Here is a 24,344-nt window from a genome sequence, read left to right as displayed (position 1 = left end):
TCTGATTCATAATTTTAGCACTTCTTTTCAACAATCGTCCTTCATGCTTCTTCCTTGCTACACAGTACCTCTATCCTGACACTTGTCTAAAGACTAAGAAATAAGGATGTACAAAACACTTGCCACATACACACACACACACACACACACACACACATTATTCTAGCAAAATAAAAGTGAGGAAAGTGTAGGCAAGGAGGGAGCAGGAATTTTATAAAACAATTTAACATGTGATTGATACAGTGTTTCTCCTACATTAGATTATCACGCGTGTGTGGCGCTTCTCACACATGAACATACCACAATAAACAGAAATGTACAACTGAGGTTATTGGAAAAGCCATGCAAAATATTCCACGAGGCACAGCCAATATCAAAATACATTATATATATAATTTTTTTTTTAGAAACATCTTTAATATTGCTTTTCTGAAGGCTCAACCTCAAAGTTGTGTCCAAAAGTTTGGCCATATCTGTATTTACTTCAAATGTATAGTCCAACTCAGTGTTAAAACTAAAATATCCAAATAGACAAATAGATTTCAAGCTATTGGTCTTGACAGGGGCTGATGAACTGTGTGAGCATTTGATACAAATAAATGAATCCCTCAGAGTGTGTATCATATTTTGTGTTATTTTTACAGTGTCACATTTCAAGAGGCATGCGACTATTAAATGAAGGCAAAATATAATTTTCTGGGTTCTTCTTCTCCAAAAAAAAAAAAGAAAGAAAGAAAAAAAAAACATAAAAGAGACCATTGGGAAATATGTGGATTTCAAACACAAAGTTACTTTCATTTTTATACAAGATTAAACTTATATAAAAGAGAAAAGAAAAAAAAGGAAATGACCACTGAAACCTTAACAGACACCTTAGTGTACAGTTTGTGATGTAAAGATTAATAATGATGCTGATGTTGATCACTGGCAACTATAATCAAAACCAAATATATAAAATAAATCATACACATCAACATTACACTAAACTAATATTTCCTGGATTAAACATTGATTGTTAACTTAAAGCAACAGATATACACACAAAGAAAACATACATAAATTAGTACATACCACAATATTTAATCACAACTGTCCTGTATAAACACACCCACAGACTGGCAAGTGTCCTGGGAGTTTAGTGTCGAAGTGTTGAGAATGAACGACGCTGAAATGGTCTAAATGCAACTAAACTTTTTATTCATTTATTTTTTACTTTGGATGTTAGACTCAGTAATATAACAAAATGGAATTAATATTATTTTAAAGCAGGGTAGTGTTTCTTAATCCTGGTCGAGGAGTACTGGGGTGTTCCCTTCCTCTGTCTCACCCAGATAAACCTAGTTCAGACCTGTTACTTTGCTGATGACTCAACTCATGCGAGTTAGGAGCGGGAGGGGAACTCCAGGACCATGAGCGAAAACCAATGAAGTAAGGGAGTGACATACGATAATTGCATAAGCCGATATCATAGATGTCAGTCTGCTACTGTATCTGCTTACAGCCTCCATTTTCCACAGTGGATGAAATGATAACACTGCAATGACAGTGATAACCAAGTTATTTGGATAGCTCATGGATTTCTTTGCACTACAGACGTTCGTTCTTTGCCTTTGATAATACCTGAAAATAATGTTTGTGATATTGATACCAGTATTGTACAATGTCAGCATTCACTGTATCACAGTAAACAGTCATACTGGTTTAGCGTCACACCCCAACTGTACAATACATTACAATACAATTTTTCTAACTTGTCTAATTTGGATGAGCAGGAGCAAATGGACAATGATTACAAACAACTGCAGCTTTCCTTTCTACAAAATAACATGGGAATAACATGGGGGGAATAACATGGGAGTGTGGTTCTAACCTGAAAAAGAAAAACACACAACATAAAATTTATAAATAACTCATTTCAAACAACCGACACGTGGCTCAATCAGGAATCCAATCATGTAAAAGCACTTTGCACCAACTGGATCAATTCATTATTTTTTCCTTCTGCATCATGGAATCACACATTTTTGCCATGCCCCAAATTTCCCCAGGACATTCATGAAATAAACTAAACGTCATTTACAACCAGACTAGTAATTCAACCTTTGAATAATTAGGACCAAGTTTTCTCAGACATTTACAAGTCCAGATCCAGAAGCCAAATGTTGCATGTGGAGAAAAGTGGGGTGGGGGTTGTTTCGTGGGCAATGGGGTTGAGGAATTAGCAGAGAGAGAAAGAGAGAGAAAAGTTGAAAGTCTACTAGAGTTCTGATTGACATTTCCTGGAGGATTTGGTCAGTTGTTACTAAGTTTTTGTTCGAACAAATACTTGACCAGCCTTTAGGGTGAAGTAGATACGAGTAGTGCTTATTCTCAGGGTCAAACACAATTTCAGCAAAGAGACAGTCAGGCAGAGGAAGAAGAGGAGGAAAGTATGGAGGGGGGAGGCAGTTTGGGATCCGGGCTCCTACAACAGCTACAGGATGGTAAGCCTTTCACTATGCTGCTGCCATAGTGGCTGGGCTGTGTCTGTCTCATTATTCTAGTGCCTGCTCTGTCAGGATAACCTGCAGAAGGACTGAGAGCACTACGAGCACTTTCACTGCTCCTCTAACCAGGAGGGCTTGTCAGCTCCGGGAGGTTTGAGCTTTATGTTGAACTGCTTGAGGGTCTGTTCCAACTGCTGCTGGTTGCCAGCAAAGTAGGCTGAGATTGCGTTGTGGAAAAGGAGAAGCTGTTTGTGCATCACTTTCACCTGGGAGAGGAAGAAGAAAAAATACATAACACAGAGACACAGAAAAGAAAAAAGAAAAAATAAGGTGAGAATTAAAGTATGGTTCTAACGTCTGTGTCTCAAAAGCATTGTAGGACAAAGATCGAGTTAAGCCCAGTTCACACTGCACTCACAGACGCCAACAATCACTTTTAAAACTTTTAAAAGTTTACTGTTGGATTTAGAATGTTTGGAAACACTCCTGTCATGTTCAAGCTGCCCCAACAAACACCAACCTACTTTTTATGGACAGTCATACTGGTTTAAAATGGATGATCCTTTAACCACAATCAATATTACACTATTACTATATTATGTCTTTACCTGAAAAAACGAAGAGTGAAACGAAAGAGATAGTGCAGTGAAGCCTTGGTTGTTGCAACATGAGAGACAGGGCACACACTTACAGTTACGCAGAGAACTACATACGAAGGATGTGTGGCGCTTTCAAAATTCTGCTCGGTTCGTCCCCAAGCAGTTTCAACAACTCCAAGAAAGACATCTTATGGTAGGCTATGTGGTAAGCTAAGACCATTATTAGATCATACATTATGAAAAATATTTTTACGCAAATGTAAGTTTATAAACAAACTTTCTTCATGAAACAGAATACGGAAAATGGTGTACGATTAGCGGATGATCCCAATTAAAACCAAAACACGAGAGCAGACTATCCTTACCAGGGGTCAAGAGAAACAATTTTATTTACAGTGCATCCAGAAAGTATTCACAGCGCTTCACTTTTCCCACATTTTGCTATGTTACAGCCTTATTCCAAAATGGATTAAATTCATTGTTTTCCTCAAAATTCTACAAACAATACCCCATAATGACAACGTGAAAGAAGTCTGTTTGAAATCTTTGCAAATTTATTAAAAATAAAAAACAAAAAAGCACATGTACATAAGTATTCACAGCCTTTGCTCAATACTTTGTTGAAGCACCTTTGGCACCAATTACAGCCTCAAGGCTTTTTGAGTATGATGCTACAAGCTTGGCACACCTATTTTTGGGCAGTTTCTCCCATTCTTCTTTGCAGGACCTCTCAAGCTCCATCAAGTTGGAGGTCTAGAGTGCTCTGGAGCAGGTTTTATTCAAGGATGTCTCTGTACATTGCTGCATTCAGCTTTCCCTTGATCCTGACTAGTCTCCCAGTTCCTGCCACTGAAAAACATTCCCACAGCACGATGCTGCCACCACCATGCTTCATTGTAGGGATGGTATTGGCCAGGTGATGAGTGGTGCCTGGTTTCCTCCAGACATGACGCTTGCCATTCAGGCCAAAGAATTCAATCTTTGTCTTGGTCTGAGAGTCGTTCAGGTGCCTTCTGGCAAACTCCAGGTGGGCTGTCATGTGCCTTTTACTGAGGAGTGGCTTCCGTCTGGCCACTCTACCATACAGGCCTGTAAGGCTACACGATTATGGCCAAAATGATAATCCTGATTATTTTGATCAATATTGAGATCTCGATTATCATGATTATTCATTGATATTAGGGACAACATATTTTTATTGTACTTCCACATTTAAATAAACAGACCGCTGCTTTCACCTCCATGTTGTGCTACATTCCTGCTAATGTGCAAATCTTTGCATCAAATTAGACTGATCCTTAAAGTGCATCATCTCGTAGAAGCAAAACCTAAATAAAATAGTACCCAAAATATAGGATAAGTAAAAATAAAAATGCCATCAACCACATGAAAATATGAAATCAAATATAACAGTATGCAACTAAATGAAAACAATTCAGGCGAATGCAGAAAAGGCAATAACAGTGTTTACAGGAGGAGAGACGCAAGACAATTTCTTAAAGGAGATTACAAAAATTTAGGAGCACAGCTGAAGTTTAGTGTTTTTTGTTTTGTTTTGTTTTGTTTTAAGAGAGCTGGTAGCGTTAATGTGCCACAATATAACACACAAGTAGGCATGAGAAAACTTGAGCTTGTCAATTATGACAGAATTTAGGAACATAGTGTGAGCCATGACATTAATTTACCTTCTGATAAACTAAATTTAATATTTTCAGTTAATTTTACAGACTGTATGCAAAAAACAACCGTTAACCTGTTCCACCTTGTCTTTGAAGTCTGCTCCTCTTAAATATATTTAAAGCTACACTATTAGACATTTTCCACTATCATGGTTCTGGGCTGGAGACAGTTCTCGAACCGCTCTGTGTATATTGTGTATATATCTGAATAATCTCATAGGATGTGATTGAGTGAGTTCATTTACCTGTCAGATGCAAAGCTCTTTAGTTTAATGGTGTTCATTAGGGACACACCGATCAGGATTTTTTTGACCGATACCTGTCCAGATACCAATCTTTTTTTATTTAAGCTTAAATCAGGAAGTCTGTCATAAACAGTTAAATGTAAGCTCTCTGCTCACTGTTAATTAAGTTAAAATAAAAGCAATGAGAAATACTGTTGGTTAATTGATACAAGCATAAAATATTTATTTTTAAATATCTTAAACAATAAAGAGTCCTAATTAAAAGTAGACCAATACAAGCATGATCCATATTAGGAAAAAGGCTAGTGGCTTTCTAAGGGGATAGCGAACTAAGAGTAATGCAATGTAATGTAGTGAACTAAGAGTAATTGATATTAAGTGCAACACATAGTAATTACACATTATTTCATTTCTCATTTTATTTATATTTTATTATATATTATATATATTATTATAATATCTATTTTTTAGATTCAATTATTTATTTACTTATAACTAAGCACATTTTCAGTCTTTACATTTTTTTAGTTTTCTGTTTTTGTTTGTTTATCAGTTGTTCCTTTCAGATCAGTTCCCCAGTACAGTGTTCCATGTCTGCTGATAATATTGTGATTTTGGGGTTATTAAATCAAAACATGGAAACTGGTGCTGACTTTTCTAGTGATATCTGTCAACCTTAAGTTTAAATGAAGTGACTACGCTATGTATTTGAGTTAGTGAAGAGCGTGAAGGAGAGCAGCAGCGTACTCTTTCTGAACAGTTGCTACTCTTGATTATGATTGGTGAGGAATTTTTTAATAAAGAAGTTTGAATTAAACCAACCTTGTAGCGTTAGCATTATTATTAATTTACACCCCCCGATGCTGTGTCTACATGAGCAGGTGAAAGTCCAGGTCATTTTGCGTGATCAATAAAAGATGGCGGTTGTGAGGTCGGAGAGTTGACAGAAGCAGATGATGTTCAGTATTACTCATCATCATAATGGCTTCTCTGCAGTATTTACACACTTGTTCGGTTGACTGAGATAATGAAAAGCAGTGTGAAAGTAACTGTTGCACAGTGTAGATGCATTTTGGAATTTCCGTAGTTTTTATTCCAATTGTATTATACAACTCCGAACAGTTCACTCGCACCGGTGCAAAGAAATATTTAGTCACAGTTGCACAAAGTACTTCAGTCGCAAATGCGAGTTTTTCCTGTTCGGCGTGATGAGGTTTAATGTCCTCGACAACCTCTGTAGTGCCATTTAGCATCGTGGTAGTGTCATGATTTCCCCTCACGCAAGCGCTGGAGCTCGCAGCACTAAAATGTTTCCGGGTTTTGGCACTACAAAATGACGTCAGCCCTGCGCCGCTCTATGTGATTGGCTGTGAGTGCACGGAGTGCTTGATTTGAGTGGAGAAAACAGCTGAGTTTTCTATGAGCGGAGGACGCAGTCAATATCGCAGTCGATCATGTTCATTTAATGGGGGGCAGTCAAAATCATCATCGCAATCGATATCAGATTAATTGTGCAGCCCTACAGGCCTAATTGGTGGCACGCTGCAGAGATGGTTGTTCTTCTGGAAGGTTCTCCTCTCTCCCCAGAGACACGCTGGAGCTCTGTCAGAGTGACCATCGGGTTTTTGGTGACCTCCCTGACTAAGGCCCTTCTCCCTGATCGCTCAGTTTGGTCGGGCGGCCAGCTCTAGGAAGAGTCCTGGTGGTTCCAAACTTCTTCCATTTACGGATGATGGATGCCCCTGTGCTCATTGGGACCTTCAACGCTGCAGAAATGTTTAATCCATTTTGGAATAAGGCTGTAACATAACAAATTGTGGGAAAAAGTGAAGTGCTGTGAATACTTTCCGGATGCACTGTAAATAACACATCGATACATCATCTATCCTCTTCTTTCGGACTCGTCCAGAAATCTACCACTTTACCCACAATGATGATTTAACATGCCTAGCACCGAGAGCGCTGGCTTTTGTTTGCATGGAGTTTTCAGGGATGCTTGCTTCATTGTCATTGCAACGGCTCCTGTCCAGATCAGATTATGTCAGAGTTTGTTGGAAAATCATACCACACTGCTCAGACATTCCTTGACCGACAAACGCTGATTAAACATGTTCAGTCGGTGAAAACAAACGCCGACCAACACCAACAGATGCCGACAGGGTTAACACGCTAATCCGACAAAACCCGGAGAGACGGTATCTCTGTGCAGTGTGAACTAGACTTTAACTGGTAGAGTGAGCATACCACTGAACACTCTCTACCAGCCCAAGTCATCTTAACTTTGCAATGCTTCTGAAACACTGGCCATGTTTTTATTTCATCAGGCATCAAACAACTAATGCCAAGTTTTAATACTGACTCAGGTTATACTGCTTTATTCAAGAACACATTATTTAAAACTGTAAGTATTTAGCTGTTTGGAAACTCCTTTAAGTGAATATTCAGTGCACACACCATCTGCTTCAATACTTTCAAACTGGTGTGATGCTATGAAGTTTGCTCCTGCTCTTAGCAAATTACTTATTACATTACTAAAAAAAAAATAATGGAAATATCAGACAAAACTGCATTGGTTTCTGTTGAAAAGTACAGTTCAGGGTAACAGACTTCTGTTCTGATCCCGGTAAGTATTTTACTTGTATTTCCTCATTTGTAAGTTGCTTTGGAAAAAAGTATCTGTTAAATGAATAAATGTAATTGTAAATGTAAGTAGCATACAGTTTTCAGTACTTGTAAAATATAATGAGGAGTTTTGAACACCTTGTTTTCCTCCAAGAACTTGAGCTTGATGGAAACGTCATTGCGCAGTCGCTCATATTTGTCCTTGTGGATCTGAAACTGCTCCTGCGCCGTATCGATACGCGCTATGGTCATGGCGTCCCGAGGTCCCATGTTCAGTTCTTCCAGATCGGCTCTGTAAGCGTCAAACTCCAACCTGCATGAGAGGACCCCACACAAAAAAAATAAATCAGACACAAAAGGAGCGCAGAAGAGAGGAGAGAGAGAAATGAAGTAACACTTATTTTTCCAGCCTTTTGTTAGCCCATCCCAACTTTTTTGAGACGTGTTGTGGCCATGAAATTACCACAATTACCTTATTTTTTTCTTAAAATGGTACATTTCCTCATTTTAAACATTTGAAATTTTTTATTTTTATGTTCTATTGTGAATAACATCTGGGTTTATGAGATTTGCAAATCATTGCAGTCTGTTTTGATTTCCATTTCGCACAGTGTCCCAACTTTTTTGGAACCGGGATTGTATTATTTATTAAAGAACGACATATTTTAGCACAGAGTAGGGGTGTTATGGTTGGAAATTCTCATGGTGTATAGTGGATAGAGAACATTAAAAGGGAAAACGTACAGAGACGTGTCTTTGCATATCCTTGTGTATACAACACAAAAACAAAAGAAAAAAATGCTCCAATTCTTCTTTCTTAGTAAGATAATTTTGAGAACAACTTTCCTATAAAATTTCTTAGTGACAGTATTTATCATGTATTTATAAGCTGAAAGAGAGAGTGGCTGCGAGGACAGGAACCACTAAGCTTGAAAAAGAAAGAAAAAAGAAAAAAAATTCAGCACTGCAGGGTGGCTTAACCAAAAATAAGATATTATGGTCAACAATGCCATGTTCTTCAGTGTGTTTGATAACTTTTGTGTATGATAAAATTACGAGATAGCAAATTTACAACAGTAGCAGATTAATTAATTGCACAGATTTACAAAAATATTATTAGTATATAGTGTTTCACAGCTACACTAGCAACGTTTTTTACAACAGTATTGTACCTTGCATTCTCATACATCTTGATGGTCATGAGTGTGTCCTCCATGGTCTTGTTGACGAGTGTGTTGATGCTGGAGACGAAAAAGTTGATGGCACCCAGCAGGGTCTCACCGTTCTTACACAGCAATTTTTGAGTTTCTGCATTGTACCCAAATTCGTCCTAGAAGCAGAGAAACACAACGATCGAACACTGTTTTCCCCCCAAATAACCTCCACAATATAATTTATGTTAATCACAAATTTTCACAATCTATACTGAGAATAGAATCACCAGGAAAAACAATGTTGTCATTATAAATCAGAATTCAATTCTGAGGTGACTGATCTTAATAGCAATCAAAATTCCATACAATACTGCATATCTAAATGATCACGTGACGAGTCAGTAGTGATGTAGTCTGCTAGTAGTGAACGCAGCTCACCCGCAGTTCAGGAGATTTCTGGCTGAGGTCAGCGAACGTGTCTCCGAGTGCGTGCTGCGTCTGCACCATGCTGTAGAAGTGATTAGTGAGTGCACGTGCCAGGCGCAGCACATTCTCATACTTGCGCTTGGTGTCTCGCAGAACCTCAATCTGAGCCTCCAGCTCCAGATCGACAGTGCGAGAGCCACGGCCGAATCGCTCCGAGATCATCTGTTTAGTGCACTGGAAGGGGACAGACAGCAACGGGGACAGACTAGAGTCAAAAGCAGTTCTCAAGTGAGACCAGGAAAAATAAGGAAAATATTGGAACATTCCAGATTCTAAATTCAATTCAATTCAATTTTATTTGTATAGCGCTTTTTACAATAGACATTGTCTCAAAGCAGCTTTACAGAAATAAAATCTTCATTTCTGCAAAACACAGATATCAGATGAATAATCTGTTCCAGCCCACAGACCTGCTGCTGCGTAGCGTTAACCATTTGCCTTCAGATGACTAACAGTATTATGGACTTACTTAGAACAATCTACACATTAGAACGCATTTATTTTGCAGCAAAGCTTCCCTCACTGAAATGCAAAAAAGTTTAGTTGTCCATAAATGTCACTTCCATCTTGTACTGAACTGATTTCAGTGTGTAGTTTGACTTAATGTAAAGTTTTAGTCTGAAGTTTATATCTGTTACACTCAGTTTTTTTTTGTTTTTTTTAAAATAAGCACTAAATAAATAAATAAATAAATAAATAAATAAAAATTTAAAAAAAGGTACTGAAAGTTTGGTTTTACCCCATCCGATTAATCAATTAATCAAAAAATAATTGGCCGATTAATCGTGGAAAAAAATATTGACCGTTTAATCAATTCTGAAAATAACTGTTTTAGAGTTTTCTACATAAATACACTAAAGGGTTCACAAACTTCAAGCACCCCTGTAGCTGTAAAATAGGGGACATGTTTGTGATGTTTTTCTGTAGCATGTTTTTGAGGAGGATTATGTTTTCCAGCATATTCACAGCAGCAGCTCTGTACATCCTCAGCCCTGCATGGTTTCAAATTTACCCTGCTTCCAACCCACCTGATCCACCTTAGAAAGTGATGGGGAATTAGACAGATCAGATGGATCACAAGATTCCCTCTAAAAGTTGAGTTCTCAAATGTCATCATATACTACTTTTATTTAGACATGGAAAATACTTAAGTAACTGTACTTTATTACTACACTTAAGTATTATTTTGGCCATATTTTTGCTTTGAGTATTGCTGAAATTGTATACTTTTACTCTTGATAAATAGAATACTTACATACTCCTTACGTTATTATATTTAGACCTTCAAAGTACTTTTAGGTACATTTAAAAAGTAGCTTTTTTGACTTTTAATTAAGTAGGATTCACTTTATTTATACTTCCACTTAAGGATCATTTCTCAGTAGTTTTTCTACCCCTGTTCTTACTAAGAACTCGTCAGTTGTCAAAAGAGTTAACACTTGTGGTAACACAAGTCCCGCCACGGTACTGGTGCCACTCAAAATGAGTCAGACTACTAGTACTAACATGAACTTCTCAGGAAGACACTATTTCTACAGCATGTGTATTTGGAAAGAATTTATTAAAAAAAAAAAAAAAAAAAAAAAAAAAAAACCATTTAATGAAATGCACCATGTAATACCTTGTTGCCTAATTCAATGCATCTATTCCCAGAATATACGGGCAGATATCATTTCCAGAGAAACTTATCAAAAGGTTCGAGCAGATAATTTGTTCCCCAGGATACGGCAGACTGCCATTCAATCATAACATGCATCAAAATGAAATTAACCTATGACAAACACTTGAGGATTGGTTTCACTTTATCGAGTGTGTGTGTGTTTGTGCATGCTTGAGTAACAGTATGTAAGCATTAAGTGCATTTACTTGTAACAGATTCTTTGATCTGACAAAGTCCTTTTTTCTAAGAAATTACACAGATGACACAGTAAGCTTTGTAAAGTTCCCAAAATAATTAATTCCTACCTATATTTACAGTATTTGACTCTTATCCAGAGTGACTGAGCAGTTGAGGGTTAAGGGTCTTGCAGTGGCAGGTTGATAGTGCTGGGATTTGAACTAGTGACCTTCTGATCAGTAACCCACTGTCTTAACCACTGCCCTAAAACTCTGCGCACACAGGGCAGAGGCAGGATTTGAACACAAAAACCCAGAGAATAAAGAATATCCAGTGCCAATATCAGATAAAGTGGTTAACTGGATAACGCTAATAAACATTTTTTTTTTGTCTTCTATGAAATGCTTCTGTTTTTTCTCAAATGATTAGTCCACTTATAGTAAAAGGATCAAGCTATGAAATGAACTTGTAAGGACCTCATGTGACTCACAGTAGTGAAGCAAAACTTTTTTTTTGTTACTTAAACTGACTAGAAGAGACTCTTTTCAGTTTAGAAAGTGTTGACCCGTTTCAGGCTCTGTCACTGCAATGTAATCAAATGTGCTTCATTGAAAAGGAAAAATTTTAAGCACATACCAAAAATAATATCTTGGGGTATGGTCCTTATTTTTTTTTTTTTTTTTTTTTTTTTAAACTGTTCCACTCCCAGTCTCTTTTCACACTCATCACAGTGGCAAAGAATGAATGACTAAATAATAATCACACTCTCACCCCTACAAAGTGAAGGCATCGCTTTCCTTGTCCAAATTCGTCATGACTGTTTATTTTGTCTAGTCATAACTCAGTGCATGATAGATAACTCAGGACATGATACTTTTTATTGCCACTCTAGTGCACTTTGTTCACCTTATACTGAATACTGTTAGAGCATAACGGACATAGAAACCACTGGATTAACACACACTTTTACTTCCAACTAAAATTTAACTTTCCTCAGTGTATTTGCATTTTATAATCATTTATCTAATGATTGGCTTAAGAACAGCTCATACCTTATAAGTGTTCAGTCCCCATTTCTTCACCATGTCAAACTTCTCCACAGCGACGCCTCTCGTGGCCTCCTCTGCCATCACGGATGAACTGTTGCTGTGGTGCATGCTGGATCCTATTATGCAAAGACGCAAAGCAATGCTGAAGCAGAGTCTCAAATTTCGGCCTACAACTTATCTCTAAGCTCAGATCAGTCTCACAAACCTTTATCCCAATCTTTAACCCAATAAAAAGACAGAAGCTTAAGTAGTCCTATTTAAATTTAGCCACCACTGCAGCAGAGAGAAAGCGCTACAGAATGTCGGTAGGTGAAAGACGAGAAGGGTGCAAGTGAGAGTGAATGACAGAGTGATGGCTTGCCAGAGATCACAATGATGGAAGAATCCCGGGGTACCTGGGATACCGGGGAAGTCGTCTGATTGGCTGGCTATCCGGATGGCAGCAGAGTGGCTTGGGCCAATGCTAACTCCCCTGCACTTCATTCGCAGGTCTGGAGGGGGCAATTAGTGAGGGGGTCAGGTAAAGGGTGTGGATGGGCATTTGGAGTTCATAACAGGGAATCGGAGCAAGGAAGTGATGGTGTGGTTTAGATGATGAAGGGGGTTGGATTCATGGTTACATTTTTACATATGTAACATGGTTCCATGAGTGATATGAAGGGCATGGGAAGGTTATGGATGTGTGAGAGGATGATGATGATATAAAAGAAGAGGAACAGGGAGAAGAAGGAAGGAAAAATGGTCATGAAGAGAAGATGTACGACTATGAAAAAATGAATGCAGGTTTAAGTTAAACATGGTAAACAGGTAAACCTGAAGATTTCAATGATCACATCGTAATAACTCCCTGAACACCGTTATCTCACAGCTTAATGATGTATTATAGTGACAACTGTGTGTGTGTGTGCTAGTCTAACAAGATGTGTTCCTTGGAGTTACTCATACTACTCTGATAATCTCATTACTGTACATTATTGTGTATTAAGATTGTAGCATTTGTATACTTACTCCAAACTAAATCTTGGTAATATGACTGCCACATCGATATAACCCTAAACAGCATTGTTTCTTACAGTACTTAATTGAACTATAATGCCCTGAACTTGTGACTTTTGCCTAAACACTTTTTTTGTGAGAAGATATTTCTAACCATGGAAATCAAGCACATATTAAACAGCCCACTTATTATTTATATTAAGCTGAAAATACAGAAATTAATTTGAAAATGAACTTATTACATGCAGCATAAAATACTATAAATCTGTACATTTTGTATAAGACTATACGATAATATCTGATCGTTATGTAATATAAAAAAATGGGGGGAAAGCAAGTAAAAGCCATATGATTCTACAAATGAGAATCATCCTATTTTCCCAGAGCCTAGTAGAAAAGAGCTGGGCACAATAATAAAATGTTATCACTGCCAATGACTGACCTATACATGCATAACAATCTGTGCCACAAATGACATGCCTTCAAATATTTTATACACAAGACAAGGCTGATTAACGTTGAGGGGGCTTAACATTGCTCTCTGGGACGATTGCATGATGGTCCTGAAAAGTTAATCTGAAGTTTGGCAAAGTACAAGAAAAGGTGCTGCTGATTCCAAGCAGACTCTAAAACCTAGAGGAGAAATTATAAAGAAAAGCAAAATCCATCTGCCCAGAATTCCCAACCTTCGGAAAAGAGGCGTGAATAATTAAAGAGAGAGAGAGAGAGACTGAAAGAGTGAAGCTGTAACCTTGCCCATCGACAGGGATTCGTCTGTTGTCCATAAAGTCAGTGTTGAGGTGAATAACAGGGCCTGAGAGAGGAAAGAGACAGAATGTGCTGACAAAATCAGCCACCAGAGGGAGCCAGGAGTTGCTATCGCATCGTCTCAATGAACGGTCATTCCTAGATCAGTAAGGAAACATTTTTATTCCAACACAATACCATTACAGGAGCACCTAAGCACTGCGTCTATGCAATAGGAACATTTCTATCAGCAAAGAGTGGGATTAATCAAGCTATTGATGTACAGATATTACCACCTGTAGCCTATTAGATTAATACGTAATATCATGGTAGGCAAATATGTTAAACAAAATGTGTATTCTAGTTGTCTGACAGATGCTCATGCCTAAAATGTCACATCTATATGAGAGGTGTTACGCAATGCAAGTATCTGTATCGGTTTAGTCTCCAAATATTCACATCTGTATCTGTATCCAAATTTGAACCAGAAGTAGGTGTGGTCTAGATAGAAAGATTTTTGTTTGTTTGTTTTTTAATTAACTCAAATGTCAACCCCACCACTATGCTCCTGGAAATATTGGCAAAAATCACTGAATTCAAAAATGACTAGTAATATAGTCATATAAAGGACAGTCCTGCCTGGAAAATGAGGATATTTGACATACAGATAAGGGGGGTGGGGGTGGGGGGGTGTTGGTAGCAGTGTAGACCTTCTGGAGAGAATTCAGCACTCTTCAGGGCTAGCTGATGAGCTGGAAAATATGCATTTGGAACACATAATGCAAGACATGATTCGTGTTTAGCGCCACAGCATGTCCAGAAAACGGCCTCAACTCGAATCTGAGGCTCCACAAGCGGAACAGGACAACAAGACACTGAGAACAGCATGGTGTGTGCGGGAGAGTGAGAGTCAGAGAGAGATGGAGGATAAGTGAGTGAGAGAGAAAGACAAAAGGAGATTACCTTTGATAGAACTAGTAGGAATGATGCCTTCTGCTGTGCCTCCATAGCCACCTGATACAATGCTGGTCTCATTGAGGTTAGGCCCAGATACCATTACCTGCTGCAAATCCTACACACACACACACATACACACACACATACACACACACACACACATACATACACACATACACACACACACACATACATACACACACACATACATACACACACACATACACACACACACACATACACACACACATACACACACACATACACACACACATACACACACACATACACACACACACATACACACACACACATACACACACACACACATACACACACACACATACACACACACACATACACACACACACATACACACACACACATACACACACACACACACACATACACAGAGACAGAGCGAGAAAGAGAGAGAGAGAGAGACAAAAAGATTACGCTGTCTGTGGCATTCAAGTCTAACACGTAGCTAAAAGGAAATCTTGAACTGCATTAGCCTATTATGCACAGGGCCAATAAGTTTGTGTTAAGTGGGTGTTAGGAAACCATTTATAAAAGAATGAAACATTTAATTTTGACATAACTGACTTCTAAACAGACTGCACTTCAGACAGGACACCATTTAAAAAGCGGCCCGGGTTAAGACTCTACACTAGAAAGCATCTTATCCGTGACTGCAAACAGTGACGAATAAGATGCCATTTGTGGTCTAATTACATCAGCAGTGCAGTAATGTGCATCTGATGCAAAAAAACAAGCAAACATACAAACAAAAAAAACATAATTCCCCCACCCCCTACAGAGCGGGCCAATCATTTCCTCGTCCCAAACAAAGGCAGGTAAACATCACTGCTGGGACACGCAGCAGTAACATACAGCATGCAGCCACTTCCCTTCATCTACAGAGAAAAGCACGCTGTACATCACTGCTGGGCTGAGCCCGGCATTCCTTCTGAAACAAAAAATATCAAATGTACGCTCACTGCACTGTCAAAGACTGACAGTAGATTAGCTATGGGTATTAGTTATACAAGGTTACGAAAGACCAAAAATCCATTGGAACCATCAGTATGTCCTGTGCATAGCATGACAGATCCAAAGAAATTTTTTTCTTTAATGTTAAGAGAAATAAAAAAATTTCTGTAAGGTTTAGCTGCTGGTTAAAGCTGCTGTAAGCAACTTTTATCATCTATCTTATCATTATATCCAGATATGGCCTTTAATAAACAGATAAAATTGTTTTGGTGATTAGCCTGAGCTTGAGCTGAATTACTCAAATTTAAACATTCTTTAAAATAAACAAACAAACAAACATAAATAAATAAATGTCTTAAATGTTCCGTATAGCATAATTATTTGCTGGACGTAATTTAGGGCAGACATTAACATTAGCTAGCAACGTTGTTTACAGCAGCTTTAACAGTACAGGTTTAATAGCAGGATGCTTTTCAAAACAGACATATGGAGTACTTTTGGTTCATCTGACCATTATTCAGAAAAGATTGAGATGATGGCACTGAATTGCTACATACGTTTATTTTCACCATTTAACAAAAACAAACTCAGCAGCGCTCTGTTTTTAGCCCTGATAAAGGCGTTAACTTTTTGTCAAAAGATATGAATTTGAATCAAGAGCTTGTCATCGCTGACTGTGCACAGTAATTATTTCTGATTAAAGGAGTGAGGAGTAAAACAAGGCATTTCCTGACCAAAAATCACCAGCCAAGCCAAACAGTGTGTGTTCAGTGGCAGCTTAATTACAGCTGCTGTCTGTGCATGTCTTTATAAGACCTGACACGTGTTGTTTCTGTTCTCTGCTTGACACAATTTGCTTCATGTTACATTTTATTTGAATTTTTTTCTACTTTCAGGAAGAAAAGTACTTACACTTGTCTTGAGCAGCTGTACAGAGATAAATTGTATTACTTTTTCAGAACTGTTTATCTGCAAGGACACCACAGCACTACTAAATTCTCATTGTTGGATAAAACAGTTTCTCAATAAGCTAAAACATTGTACTTATTTTTTGCCTTATTAACTTCGAGAGAGAGAGGGGGAGAGAGAGTGAGAGAGAGAGAGAGAGAGAGAGAGAGAGAGAGAGAGAGAGAGAGAGAGAGAGATGAGAGGACGCTGGTATAAACAACTGTTTTAGCTGCTATAACGTAAGTGATAAAAAATAACTAACTTGTTTCACAGACATTCCACAACATTAACTTTAAATGGATAAATATAACTATGAATGGATAACAAAAATTCATCTATAATTAAAAAAAACCCTGTACTGTAATTGGCAATGTGCTGTAGTACAAGAATAAAAAAACACTTCAAGACATGATGTTATTAGAAAAAAATGATCAGCCTCGGGGGGTAATGCCTAACACCACCCGGTCACTGAATATTTTCCTAAAACTAAACGCTCCCAGAATTTTTTTTTTTATTCCTTACTTATGTACGTTGGAATATCAGGTAAATATTTTATTTCCTTTAGAAATATTAGTAGGTTAACTAGATTTTTATCAGGGGCTGGTGTTTATGAGTGACCATCACCAGAGATTTTGTTACCAATAAAGTTAAACACTAGCAAGTATTTTTGTGATCTTTTTATTTATTTGGTGTAACTGGTTGTGCAGTTGTCTTCTCACAATTGGAAAAAAAAAAAAGTTTATGGAGAACAGCAAAAAAGATTGCAATCATCTAATCTTTTCTGCACCTTGTTGTTTTCCCCCATTCAGTCTTCTGTTACTGGCTGCAGTGAACCCCAGGATTAAAATATTAAAAACAAAGAATAAAAACACTCTGAAACTGAAAACTGTGAACTCAGCGGCAAAACTGTAACATGGTTTTGAAATAAATAGCAGAGTCTTCATTTACACATTAAAGTTTTCGTTTACACTCCGAAAGTTTATGTTCACCATTCTGGCACAAATCTCAAGTGTGGGCGGGGCTTCACAGTGCTTGACTCTCATTGACTAGTGAGATTTGGATGGACAGCTCCCTGACCTGGAAGTAGAGACTCCAGCGGTGTGAATTTTGGAGCGTGTTCTGGATGCGGTTCGCTGTACAGTTATAGTGTTTGTACTTTGCAGAGGAAATGAATTACTTACTTAATCAATATATTAGATCGTAATTAATATTTGATCTTTGAGTAGTCACATAACCCCTTTTTTTTTTTTTTTTTTTTTTAGACAAGAGCTCTCAGGAGTGGCATGGCGTGTCATCATCATCATCCTCCTCCTCAGCTCTACACTCAAGCTGTTGATCCAAATCTCACGAGCAAATAAGAGTAAAGTGCTGTAAAGCCCCACCTCCACTTTAGGTTTGTGCCAGAATGGCGACGTAAACTTGCGGAGCGTAAATGATAAGTTTGAAAGCGTAAACAAAACCTCTGGGCAGCACATCCATAAACCATGATCAGCTTTTAAGGAAGCTTAGAAAGCTGTTAACAAAAGAGTGCTGTTTATTTGAAGACCATGTTAAATTACTGCCACTGAGTACAATGTTTTCAGTTTCAGAGTGTTTTTCTTCTCTCATTGTACATGTGTGTTCGTTTCTTGAAAAGTTACGTTCAATACTTTTGGCACAAATTTAATTCCACACACTCACATGTACCTCTTAAGAATTTTGAAAGGCATCCTGTGATATCAGTTGAAATTAGGGGCCAAACAGCAATACAGGGACACACACACACACACACAGAAAAACACACACACAGAGAAAGAGAGCCTCCGTGGGCTCAGACCCCTCCACCAGTATGCTCCTCACCCTTTGGTCTGGAGGACGCCCTACCTTCTCATTTAGGCCCCACTGTACCTTTGGAGCCTGCAGACATGAGTGGATGACAGAAAGACATACAGAAAAGAAAATGAACAATGCAGAAACAAAAACAACTGCCCATAAAATAAAAATAAATAAAAATAAATAGTGGCATGAAATATGATTCAATAATTTCAGCGTAAATGAACAAAATACTGAGAGATACAAGTGATCAGATTTATAACTGATTCATAAATTCCACAAATGCCGGGCTGTGTGCTACATATTTTGCAAGTAACTGTATGTGATTGGAACCAGCAAGCCCAAGGAATGTAATTTTACATACTAGCATTTACAAGCAGAAGAATGAACTATTAGCAAAGCTTGATTTAGAATAGCAAATGTAAGCAAAGATCACTGCACTGATCTGGGAATCTAAAGCAACAGTAATTTTCAGCAGAACTGGGAGACAACGAAAATTATGGCAACAGAAGAGAATCCTGTTGATGATAATGGATAGTTTCATGGACATTTTAACTTGTGGAAACCACCCAAAAATTCTAATATACTTGTGTCCCAAATGAAAATAAACAAACAAATAAATAAATAAATAAAATACATACATACATACATACATACACTGACATCTATAGAGCACTAAAAACAAAGAGCAGTTCCAGCCTGAATGTGAATAATGAAAACTCCTGTTGCATTTAAAGGAGGCAAGCATATCCAACAAAAAATATAAGAAAATGGAAAATAATAAAATTCTTTAAAAAAAAAAAAAAAAAAGTAATGTATTTGATTTCAGTCTGAAAATCCATACTACTCCTACAACTATTACTACTTCAACTACTACAATTACTACTACTCCTCCAACTATTACTACTACTCCTACAACTATTACTACTACAACTACTCCAACTATTACTACTCCTACAACTATTACTACTTCAACTACAATTACTACTACTCCTCCAACTATTACTACTACTCCTCCAACTATTACTACAATTACTACTACTCCTACAACTATTACTACAATTACTACTACTACAACTATTACTCCTACAACTATTACTACTACAATTATTACTACTACTCCAACTATTACGGCTACAATTACTACTACTACTCCAACTATTACAACTATAATTACTACTACTACTCCGACTATTACAACTATAATTACTACTACTACTCCGACTATTACGACTACAATTACTACTACTACTCCAACTATTACGACTACAATTACTACTATTACTCCAACTATTACTACTACAATTACTACTACTACTCCAACTATTACTACTACTCCTACAACTATTACTACTTCAACTACTACAATTACTATTACTACTACTCCTACAACTACTACTACGACTACAATTACAACTATAATACTACTTCAACTACAACGATAACTCCTCCTCCAGCTACTATTTCAACTACAATTACTTCAACACTACTACTATAAATACATAAATTACAATAACTACCACAACACTACTACTATAATAACTACTACGTCAACTACAATTACTACTCCAACTACAAATACTTCAACTACTATATCAATTACTACTACTTCAACTACAACCACACTACTACTGCAACTACTACTACTACTTCAACTACAATTACTACTTCAACAACTACAACTACATCAATTACTACGACTACAACTACAATTAATCAACTACAACTACTACCAATACTTCAACTACAACTAGTATTAGTACTGCTACTACGAGCTTTATCATGGTCAGATCTGCAGTGGATTTTGGAATCTATCCCATGAGCACTCTGGATGAGACGGCAGTACATCAGGTCACCTTTCTCACACACATTCACACCTGGGGGCACTTTAGCATAGCCAATCCACTTACCACGTTTTTTCGGAGGTGGAAGAAAACTGGAAAACCCAGAGGAAACCCACATGGAGAACATGTAGAAGTCTACACACATTAACCCAGGGGAATCAAACTGGGGATCCTGGAGCTGTGAGGTGGCAACAGCACTCTCACCATGCAGCCCTTTTATTCATTTTTCACACCTTTTCAGAAGTTATTTTATTAATATGGTGATATTTAATACATAATGCAATAGATGACTGAGCTGCGTGTGAGCGTGAGAGAAAGAGACAAGTGGAAACAGCACATAAATAGTAGCACAGCGTCACATCTGCACAGCCAACCATGTCACAATGCACAGAAAACATGCTGAGTGTCTAATTTCTTCTAAAATCTGAACAGTAAGAAATATGAAAGATGTTTGCCTCCCTGATCAAGAAATTCGAGAGCCCATAATTTACACACTGGTTTAATTTCCCCTGTTCGTACAAAACAGCACAGAAGAAGAGCCATCTGTCTCAGGCTAAATCAGCCAAGCATCTTTATCACACAGCGTTTCAGCCAACACTATTATATTTCTTACAGCCCCCCGGGGTAATTAGCATTGTTTGTTACCCAATTAAGCTGCCTCTGACTTCATGCATGCCATTTGTGCACGCATGAAAACATGTCGAATTATACAATATATTAAAAATATAATCCACAGGATGACTCCAGCACCACAAAACTGGCAAAGCTGGAGCTACATGAGTAATAAATAAGACCAATCAACTGGTCTGAAGAGACATGAGAACACTGGTACTAAGTAACACATCAAACTCAGAACCATACGTCTGAGCATGAAACTCGAGCTAGCGGCTCAAATAAATCCGCTTGTTCTTTGAGCAAACACAGGAGGTGTTTACTCAGAGTTCCTCTCCCGGATGTCAAGGCCTTGCACATTTGCTTCACTCAGGTGTGTCTTTAGACAATACAGCCACTTCACCTTTTGATAAACCAAGGTACATTTCAACCATTTCTCCTGTCAGCATATTTTTATTCACTAAACCCGAGCAGGAAAAAAGAAATAAATTAAAACATCTCACTCTATTATTAGAAATGTGTACATCGTTAACTTGATTACATTCGATGTTGTTTTAAATCAGTATATAGAAACTCGCCTGATACATAAGACTAAAAAGTCTCAAAAAAGTGTGCACGCTCACATACACTCTCTCTCTCTCTCACACACACACACACACACACGAGTAAATGTTTGATCCACCTGCTCGCTGCAGATTTTCTCTCAGGCCATTAAGGTGAATTTGCACAAGGACACATGGCACAGACTTTTTAAATTCCACAAACTTATCACAGTCACATGCCCATTGCAAAGCTGTAGTAACTGTAATGGAGACCACTAGGAGAGAGAAACAGCACGTCCCCTCACCTGTTCAAGGCCATCATCCTCGCCAAGAGTCCTGCTGTCCCCGTTACTGTTGATAGGGATCTCCATTGTGGCTGCTTTGCTCATGATATTGTCGGTCATGCTGGTCCGTCACTGAAGGACAGGTGAGATTGGACAGAAAGAGAAAGATACATTAAGGAACAAGGAGTAAAGCGAGGAGGAAGAAAGACAGAGAAAGGAGGGAAGGAAAACCTAAGTCTATGAACTATGTTGTATATTTTGCATCTACGCAAATTAATGGCTAGAGATTAGCACTCAGTGACTCGCTAACTCTCTGGCCTGGAACGCTGACTGCTCGTTTAATCAGTGATACACCTGAAAGAGAGTCAAATATCTTTCACCTATATCCTTGTTTGTCTTACCAGTCATCAACCCACACCACTCCTTATCCTGCTAACAAAAGCTCAAGTCACTTTTTCAAGAACCGGTTTCTGCAAACAGATTTTAGTTTGAGCATTCAGCTCAAACCAAACCCAACGTTAAAGAAACAAGTTCATAAGAACGCAAACTCCGCACGTCAATCAATGACCAAAAAAAATAAAAAATAAAAAATTTCACAGGACCACCGCCTTCTTGTAAGATGTCAAACAGTTGCACAATTGGTTGAATGCAAGTTAGCATAAAACTGTCAATTGAAGCTTAACACAACACTAACACTACAACATTCCAGGACGCCAGTTACAAGAAGCAGAAGATCAAAGCTGTGCGTGTCTTCATCTCATCTGCGAGAAGAGCATTCAGGTGAAGGAAAGAGCCTCTTGATTTATACATGTGATTCCGACTGGAACCTCATGAGATGCAATTCCATGAAGAAGCGATGGCAAATAAGGAATATACAGACCTTCCTAATGCAACTCTACATTACCGAACATCATTATGTGAGGCTGTCAGGATTGGAAACACTCACTTCCTCAAGCTGAGCATCATGGGATGTCCTCATACCCTGAGGAGGCCCATCACGATAGCTACTTTTGTTGGACAATATATTGTCCAAGAAATAATTGCGATAAATGATATTGGTGTCATTTTAGGACCATTTTATGCCACTGATAATGATAATATAACAGCATAATAATGCAAGTACACGAATGAACCTTTTACTCTTTAGAATATTCAGACATTGGAAGAAGAATGTCAAAAAACAGTTTTCGTCTTCTGATGAAAATATCCTTTAAAATGTAGTCAATATTCCTTCTTGTCATATATATTCATTTTAGTTAATATTACTATGATTAAAACGGCATCGAAGATTAGTCAACAGCATCTTAGTTGACGAGAACATGCAAAAAATTAAACCAGTGCTATTGCTTGCTACACATCAAATACGAATGCACAGTTTTTGCATTTGAATGTGCGTTTTTATCATAAATTCGGCGAATAGTTAATAATAATAATCAAAGTTCTAATTTGAATTTGACAGCCCTAGAGCAGACGAGAGGACAAGCAGCGTGAATGGCTAAAATGTAGGTGACATTCATTCTTATGTACAACCCCAATTCCAAAAAAGTTGGGACGCGGTGTAAAATGAAAATAAATGTAAATAAAAACAGAATGCAATGATTTGCAAATCTCATAAGCCCACATGTTATTCACAATAGAACATAGAAAACATATCAAATGTTTAAACTAAGTAAATGTACCATTTTAAGAAAAAAAAAAAAAAAATTTTAAATTAGAAGGCCGCAACATGTCTCAAAATAGTTGGGACCAGGGCATCAAAAGGCTGGAAATGTAAGTGCTACTAAAAAGAAACAGCTGGAAGTTAACTGGCAACAGGTCAGTAACATGATTGGGTATAACAAGAGTATGTTAGAGAGGCAGAGACTTTCAGAAGTAAAGATGGGCAGAGGTTCACCAATCTGCAAAAAACTGCGTCTACAATTTGTGGAACAATTTCAGAATAAATGTTCCTCACCTCAAGATCTCATTGTCTGTGAACACAGTTCGCTGTGCCATCCACAAATGCTGGTTAAAGCTCTATCATGTAAAGAAGAAGCCATATGTGAACATGATCCAGAAACGTCGGTGTCTTCTCTGGGCCAACGCTCATTTAAAATGGACTGAGGCAAAGTGGAAAGCTTTTCTGTGGTCAGACGAATTGAAATTTTAAATTGTTTTTGGAAACCCTGGACACTGCGTTCTCTAATCTAAAGAGGACTAAAGACGAGAGGGACCATCCGGCTTTTTATCAGCGCTTAGTTCAAAAGCCTGCGTCTCTGGTGGTATGGGGGTGCATTAGTGCCTATGGAATGGGCAGCTTGTCCATCTGGAAAGATGCCATCGATGCTGAAAGGTATATACAGGTTTTAGAGCAACATGTGCTTCCATTCGGATTCTATCCCATCTTTACGTGAGAGACCCTGCCGCTCTAAGATACTCTTTTTATACCCAATCATGTTACTGACCTGTTGCT

At 37.9% G+C, this 24,344-nt stretch overlaps 1 protein-coding gene across 9 annotated transcripts in view; it reads right to left on the bottom strand.

The window, feature by feature from the left end:
- Positions 1 to 193: 193 nt before the first annotated feature.
- The window catches only part of arfip2b (ADP-ribosylation factor interacting protein 2b), a 32,268-nt gene continuing 8,117 nt past the window's right edge, over positions 194 to 24,344 (bottom strand). Inside the window, exons 2-10 of one of the 9 annotated variants that reach the window (XM_017489032.3) lie at positions 21,914 to 22,024; positions 18,638 to 18,694; positions 14,864 to 14,972; positions 12,553 to 12,648; positions 12,161 to 12,273; positions 9,224 to 9,445; positions 8,804 to 8,961; positions 7,770 to 7,944; positions 194 to 2,752 (exon numbers count right to left, since the gene is read on the bottom strand). In XM_017489032.3, coding sequence (XP_017344521.1) covers positions 2,597 to 2,752; positions 7,770 to 7,944; positions 8,804 to 8,961; positions 9,224 to 9,445; positions 12,161 to 12,273; positions 12,553 to 12,648; positions 14,864 to 14,972; positions 18,638 to 18,694; positions 21,914 to 22,012 — 1,185 coding nt within the window. In that variant the 5' untranslated portion in view covers positions 22,013 to 22,024 and the 3' untranslated portion in view covers positions 194 to 2,596. Of the gene's footprint in view, positions 2,753 to 7,769; positions 7,945 to 8,803; positions 8,962 to 9,223; positions 9,446 to 12,160; positions 12,274 to 12,552; positions 12,649 to 13,904; positions 13,968 to 14,863; positions 14,973 to 18,637; positions 18,695 to 21,913; positions 22,025 to 24,344 lie in introns of all 9 variants that reach the window. The other 8 variants (XM_017489034.3, XM_017489035.3, XM_047160899.2 and 5 more) reach the window with 8 other exon arrangements.

The sequence above is a fragment of the Ictalurus punctatus genome, chromosome 16 (assembly GCF_001660625.3).
Source record: "Ictalurus punctatus breed USDA103 chromosome 16, Coco_2.0, whole genome shotgun sequence".
NCBI classification, from domain to species: Eukaryota; Metazoa; Chordata; class Actinopteri; order Siluriformes; family Ictaluridae; genus Ictalurus; species Ictalurus punctatus.
The sequence above is the reverse complement of the archived record's forward strand: the minus strand, read 5'-3'. Positions and strand labels throughout refer to the sequence as shown.